The 7539-nt window shown below is 42.7% G+C and overlaps 1 protein-coding gene across 1 annotated transcript; it reads right to left on the reverse strand.

Moving 5' to 3' along the window:
- Positions 1-1104: 1104 nt before the first annotated feature.
- Positions 1105-6957, reverse strand: RBX1 (ring-box 1). Its single transcript, XM_077339395.1, has 5 exons — positions 6801-6957; positions 5049-5127; positions 3040-3110; positions 1967-2052; positions 1105-1289 (listed from the first exon to the last, which is right to left on the reverse strand). Exons 1-5 carry the CDS (start codon positions 6876-6878, stop codon positions 1277-1279), a joined length of 327 nt encoding a protein of 108 aa, XP_077195510.1. The 5' UTR covers positions 6879-6957; the 3' UTR covers positions 1105-1276.
- Between the last annotated feature and the right edge of the window lie 582 nt (positions 6958-7539).

Below are 7539 nucleotides of genomic sequence, written 5' to 3' on the forward strand. Positions count from 1 at the left end.
GGCAGGGGGGGTGCAAATATTATTACCTGGACACATATGACTGTTAGTGGAAGACAACTTGCACAGCTCTATGTTCCACCACAGCATTTACTCTAGGCTGGTTTACTTCAGGTATAATGAGCAGATTAATAACTGAAGTAAAGCCCACTCTTCTGCTTTAATGGGTTAATCTAATCCAGAAGCCTGTTGCACACAGTGGTCAGCCAGTTATCCTGGAAGGCCAACAAACAGAGCAGGCAGTGTGTTGCATGTTGAAAGTCAAACCCAATTTATGAGAGGACTAATATCAGGGTTAAGAACACAGAAACATTCCTTCAGAACATGTATTCTGGGTGGAATGCACACAGCTATGGAGGGGCAGTTGTAGCCCCAGTTCCTGCCAGACCACTTGACCAATTCCAAGCTGTGGTCCTAATTCATAATTTTCACGTACATGACTACACCACAGACCATGAACTGAAATTTACGTCCATTCATATATATCTTTGTTCCCTTAGACTGTTAGCTCAATTGCTCATTAATGTTGCTATGCATCTGTAGAGAATCTCAGAGGGTGGTATGCATAGACTGATCACATGTAAGCACACTCAAGATGGCTGTTTATGTAAGCCATTTACAAAAACTACAATTTTGAATGTGTTTGTACAAGCAGAATTTGTCACTATTACTCTTAAATAGAAATGAAATTGTGGTTTCTCTACTATCTGCTGTTGAGGAGGGGAAGTTTTTAAAAAAATCTATTAGCTAAGAAAGATGGGACCTCAAGCAGTTCATCAGGGGGAACAAACTTGTAACAGTAATTTGTTGTGCCTTTGGGTCACAGCCACTTTATGAAGTAATTTTGCTTCCATAGAACCTCATGAACATCTTCCTGTTACTGCTAGATAATTATTGCAAAGTTATGAGAAAAAGCATAGTTCAAAGGTGTCTTTTTGCATTAAGCACAAGGAGGCAGCTTTCTCAGGTAAAGGCTTGCTGAATAAAGCGCCTTTTGAAGTCAAGAACTGTGCAGACCACAAAGAAGCACTAAATAAGACCCCCCCAATGATGTATCACAAGAACTCTCATTCAATACAAGATTAGTCCAGCTAAGAAAACACATAAAACAGGACAACCATCAAATTTTATTACTATACACAATGACTGTATTAATGTGAAAACAAAGCGACAATACAGATGGATAACAGCATATGCAGGATTCCCAGGAATGAGCCTCTGGCAGATGAAACCTTAACTAATGCAAGAACATTACAGCTTGGCGACCTTGTCTTCCTTGCTAGTGCCCATACCTAGAAGAAAAAAAATCACCACTCTTTAATAGCTATATCAAGAGGATTTTCATTCCTAAGGAAGAGTTCATTCCAGCATCAGACTCACATTTATTTGGTATAGGCTGGTTACTCTGCATGGCATATTTGCTGGGGATACTATTACATTAAGCCTCCATGCTTCTTTATTGCAAGGAAGAGGTTAGCTTTTTACAATCTCTACTCATGAACAGCAGCACTTCGGCTAATTTAGCTACAGGACTGAGCATAGAGACGTATCCCAGTACAACTTCTATTTCTTCACAATGAAAAATCGTCTACCGGATCAACTTTACTGTTTTTTTCCAAGCAAATGAAATAATATTTGAAAATTAATTCTCCTGATGTAGAATTCTGCACAATGTCCTTTTCTCCATTATCTAAAGAGTAAAACTAAGAAACATTATTAACCACACTTTAACCTAAACGCAAAACTACAGGCGTGTTTCAGACTGCCTTCAAATGAAGGAGAGTTTTTTCAACTACAGTGTTTAGCCAACACTAAGGATGGTTCTCTGCTTCTACTGTTTACAGCAGGGGGTAATCAACCTGTGGTCCTTCAGATGTCCATGTACTACAATTCCCATGGGAATTGTAGTCCATGGACATCTGGAGGACCACAGGTTGACTACCTCTGGTTTACAGCACAGGATACTTACTTCTGGAACTCCCATTCTCGGTTGTCTAACGGGCACACCTGCCGAGTCTTAAGCCAGCGAGAGATGCAATGAAAGTGGAAAGCATGCTGGAAAAAATTTTTGCAAGTTACTGAAACAGGCCAAGACCTGTATGTATAGGTCTAGTAAAGTTATGTTGTGAAATTATAAAAGGAACAGCATGGCAAGAGGGAGACATCACCATCCAGCATAGCACCACAAAGGCTGGTAAGGTACATTTCCAGTGAACCCAATGGTTTAAAGTAGTAAAGGAGCATATTAATGCTACATCCATTTAGTTTGCAGAATGATACAGCGTGCCATAGGCAGCAACATCTACGTTTAATATTTAAAGGAGCAAACTTTGGGAAGCAACAATTTCCAGTGTAAGGGCCAGTTTTTGCCCTACACAGAATCCCATCTTGCCCAATACATTTCTGCTCTGCCATTAATGTTTAGCCCACCTCCTGTAACATGTTTCTCAGTATTTACCACAGCATAGGCCTATGCTAGGATTTAGGCAGATATTTAAGCATGTGTTATGTGCCGTTTTCAAATATTTCAGTTCCTGGTTGTTATAGCAAGCTGTTTTAACTGAATATCTGATTCCATGAACAGCAGCAGTGAAACCTATGCAATTCTGGATGAACACTGAGTTCCCTTATGTATTATTAAAGGATTACTTCAAATTGTAAGCCTTGCTAAGAACTTGCAGTTTTTAAAAATCCCCCTGAAGTCCTTTAAACCTAAAGCATAGACTTTAGATTTCTTCCAAAGGAAATTTATATTAATTGTTGGATAGACTGCTGCCATCATGCTTTCCCTGGTGATTGATGATCAGCTTTCAAGTCATTTTGAGAAGCGCACATAAAATTAGTTTATATTAAGAACAATTAACTACAACTGGATGCATTTGCCCTCTTGTTTTCTTTCTACCTACTTCCACTAATCGCCTCTTACTTTCTCAAAGTCCCCATGACTTCAGTTCCAAAAATTTGCTTGTTGGTGGATTAGGTCTTTAGGCAGAAGTGGAAAGGGTCAGGTCTTTTAGAAAGGTTGAGAAATAGATTCCTTACATTACAAACGCCCCATGCAACAGTGCATTCTTCAGAGGTAGCTGACGCTTGATTAGCTTGACATTCTATGCCTATGGAAATAAGTATGAGGTTAACACATTTCACTGTATGCACACATTGAGTTGCAACAAATCTGTATAGTTCACCAGCTTTATCAGTGTAGCAGAAATTGCTCTGGCATCAGATTATAGACAACAAAGGACTGAAGGTACACAGTGTTTATATCCCCAATGTGATGAAGGGCACTTTTGCTGCCTGTCTACTCTTCCTTACCATGCAGGGCCTGAAAATGGTTCTTTGAGCTCAGTATAACTAGGGAGACTAGAGCAGTTCTGTCCCTGTGGGAATCAGGTGGTCCAATGAATATATCCTCACCATACACCTGAGTGTCCTGGAATTATAAAGGGAATGTGGTTTCTGAAGTGGGATAACCTGGTTCAGCCTAGGGGGCTTGGTGGAAAAGTTATCTTTTAAAAAATGAAGTGAAGAACTTGGAACTCACAACAGCTACTAATCATATTTTGTGGCAGCAAGTTTCATGTTGTTTGTGCTTTGCTGAATAAATACTTCTGCTAGTTTTGTAAGATGGTCCTAAAATCTACTATTACAAAACTAGAAGAAAGAAAATATGTACACTTAAAGCTTATAAATCTCTGTCCTATCTGTTAGTCACCTTTAGATACCAACCACAGCATCTTAACTTTTCACTGTAGTAGAAGTGCTCCTTCCCTTGATCTTTTCATGGCTCCTTTTAGCTCTGTAATATCCTCTTTGAACTGAATTGAACAGGGCTACACATAGTATTTTAAGCGTAGCCTCACAAAGGATTTAAGTAGCATTAGATACCTAGTGTTTTATTTTCAATCATTTCCACAGTAATTCCCAGCAGTGGGCTGGTTCTACCTCAAGGATCACTTCCTCACTTTCTCCTCACCTAAGAAGCCCATTCAAAAGTTTATTCCCAGGGCTGCAGAACTGCACTGAATAAAAGCCATGCAGGCTAGAAGGCTGCAGAGAGGAGGAATGAAATTGTTCTCTTCTTCAGAACCATCCACTAATAGATCACTGAATGCAGCCCATGGAATTTGCTTCCTTTTATCCCCGAGCATAGTAAACAAAGTTTGTGAGCTCCCCAGGTTTCTTTCTGGACAACAGATAATTATAATGCTCTTCTTCATTTAATTATAATTAAAAAGTAAAATGCAGTAGATTGTTTCAGTTTGGTGTAGTGGTTAGGAGTGCGGACTTCTAATCTGGCATGCTGGGTTCGATTCTGCGCTCCCCCACATGCAGCCAGCTGGGTGACCTTGGGCTCGCCACGGCACTGATAAAACTGTTCTGACCGAGCAGTGATATCAGCGCTCTCTCAGCCTCACCCACCCCACAGGGTGTCTGTTGTGGGGAGAGGAATGGGAAGGCGACTGTAAGCTGCTTTGAGCCTCCTTCGGGTAGGGAAAAGCGGCATATAAGAACCAACTCTTCTTATTCTTCTTCATGGGGAAATGTTAAGAAACCACATGCTACATTTAGTGCCAATCTTTATAAGATTAAACTGTAGGACAATAGTGGACAATAGTCCTAAAGGGAAGGGCTAGAAAAGTGTATTGGAGAGCCAGTGTAGTGTAGTGGTTAAGAGCAGCAGCCTCTAATCTGGAATACCAAGTTTGTCTCCACACTCCTACATATGCAGCCAGCTGGCTGATCTTGGACTAGTCAGTTGTCAGAGCTCTCTCAGCCCCACAGACCTCACAGGGGAGAAGAAAGGTATTTAAACTCACATGTTTCTTCACTCTTGGTGCAAAGACAAGAGAAGTGTTCAAGATAACCATAACTCAGTGATGTCTAACATTCAAGCACTAAAACTAGGGTTTACTTTTTACCTAATAACCATTATCAAAATCTGCCAGGAACCAAAACAGCCACATGATTATTTTCTCATTAACCCTTCAGTCCTCTGCACATCCATAGCTAGTGCTTGAAATCCCCTCCCTATGACCACCAGTACTTACACAGATCCATAATGTGGTTTCTGCAGATGGCACAGTTGTCAACCACGATGTCCCAAGCCCAGAGAGCTACTGCATTCCACTATAAAAAGAGGAAACATTCACTAAGTGTATATCAATGGCTTATGCTGGAGTTTACTTTCATTTTTACTCTCAGCCATCCCGTGCCTTTCAATGCAGTGACTGGCTTTTCTGTTACACATCTAGAAACTGGATTCTTTTACAACACTAATGTCCATTTTATTTTCAGTCACACAAATGTGACAGCTTGCTTGTGAGCCAAGTTTCCTTGTTCAATTCTAGTGTACATACTACATGTTTTTAAAAAATATTTATTTTTATTTATTGACCACCACTCCTGGTTCAGCCAGCTCGTGGCGGTTTACAAGATAAATTAACATGTAGCAAAACTAAACAGTAATCTTGTGATAATCTGATTTTATTCTACCATGAGCTTTCATGCTGAAGTCAGCTCTAGTCCACAAAACTACACTAGAAAAAGTGTTTAAAATGCCACAAGGTTACTATTTTAAAAAATAATTTCACAAAGCTGAGCTGTACAAAACAAACAAATGTCATTGACTGCATGCAAATACCAGTCAGCACTTCTTGCTCCCCAAGAATCTTTCCACACAGAACAATAATTTACATTACAACCTATCATACTCACTGTATGCAAATGAAAACCATAAAGATTGTATTCAGTCAAACTTGATTTGTTAGTGACAAGTCACTTCTGAACTCACATGTTTCTTCACTCTTGGTGCAAAGACAAGACTGACTGACTTCTAATTTAGAAGTGTTCAAGATAACCATAACTCAGTGATATCCAACATTCAAGCACTAAAACTTGGACGTTTTATCTAATAACCATTATCAAAACAGTTATGCTTCTTCACAATTAAATGAAGACAAAGCAGCATACATGACAGTGGAGCAATAAGTTGCTCCACCCAGTTATAGCTATATTTGCCATTATATTAATTTATCCAAAGTTCTAAACTAAAGGAAACTAAATGATTTACAGTACAATCCTGTGTAGTTACTACAGTCTAAACCCATTGAATGAACAGGTTTAGATTGGAAGAACTTGCTTTAGGATTGAGCGTTAATGGTTTACCTTCTGGACAACTTATGTTTTTTTATGCTATACAATGTGAATAGAAGTAAAAACCATTCATTCATTCATTTCTGTATCATAGGCCCCTCAACAGAAAGGGGGTGAATTGACTCTTCAATTCTGCCTATTCATTTTTACCCTACCGTTGCTTCAAAGAATTCAGAGGTACACCGTCCCCTCTCCAATTCTGTCCTGAAATGAGATTACGCTGAGAGAAAACTACTTGTCCAGGACTATCCAACGAGCTTTAGGACTGAGTAGGATTTGCAGTCAGGCCTTCATCAACTACATCACAATACCAGAAACGTGCACACCTAAACATATCCACAAAAGACAGAAGCAACCCCCACCCCCGTTTCTTTTCCCTCCTCATCTTCCTCACATGCCCCTGCCGCTGAAAAGGTCTCAGCCACACACCGGCCCCACTCCCGTACACCCACTGCAGCATCAGCCGCTGGCCCAGAGTAAGACTCATCCTGCTGGAAGTCCCAGCCCGCTACGTATTCCTCTCTGGCAGAGAGCAGGAAACTAGAACGGGGCTCTTGAGAAGAAAACCACTCAGCCTCCTCCTGGCTTCACCACACTCCCGTCTCCGGCACGCCTTTGAACCTGCCTGACTCTCCCGCACAGATTACCTTCTTCACTTCAAAGCGCTTCTTGCCGGCACTACTGTTAGCCCCACTCGGAGCGTCCACATCCATCGCAGCAGCCATTTTGGATAAGACAGTCACAACCGGCGGCCCCTAACGCGCGTGCGCGAGACTTTCGGCCTCGCGATATCTCGCCCCTACTCCGACACTCCATCATAGCTATCTCCCCCCCTCTACAAACAGGTGTGTGAAAAGGAGGGGGGAGAATGTGGGGATCTGATCACGTGCCCGCGATCTCTTAAAGGCGCTAGTCAGGGCGGAGCCCGTATGTAGGCCTTTGGGCCGTCTTCGCTCCGGGTAGAGTTGCCCAACCCAGGGGAGGGGGGGAGGAGGAGGTGGAGGGAGAGGCTCTTTTAAAGGGGCGGCTGCGAATTCATGAATGTCAGTTCGTCAGGGAGCTGGTCAAAAAGGGTGGAAATGGCCACTCGCCCAGGGCTTCAAGACCACGAGTTCCGCGCCAAGCAGCGCTCCCAGCCGCCCGTGGGCACTCTTGCCAGGCCCGGCCATCTCCGCAGGCGCGCAGCCTTCCTTGGGGGAGGGGCTGCTAGGAGCCCCCCTTTCCCCCGCGCTGCCCGCCCCCTCTGTCTAGCCGCGCTCCTAGTCCCCGGAGGACCCCCCCTCCTCCTCCTCCTTCTTTGGGACTGCCCTGGGGGGTGGCATCCCGGCCCCCTCCCCCTCTGCGCCCTGCCCTTTGTCTGCGGGGAAGGTCGAGAGCAGCCCGTGG

The sequence above is a fragment of the Paroedura picta genome, chromosome 5 (genome assembly GCF_049243985.1).
Source record: "Paroedura picta isolate Pp20150507F chromosome 5, Ppicta_v3.0, whole genome shotgun sequence".
NCBI classification, from domain to species: Eukaryota; Metazoa; Chordata; class Lepidosauria; order Squamata; family Gekkonidae; genus Paroedura; species Paroedura picta.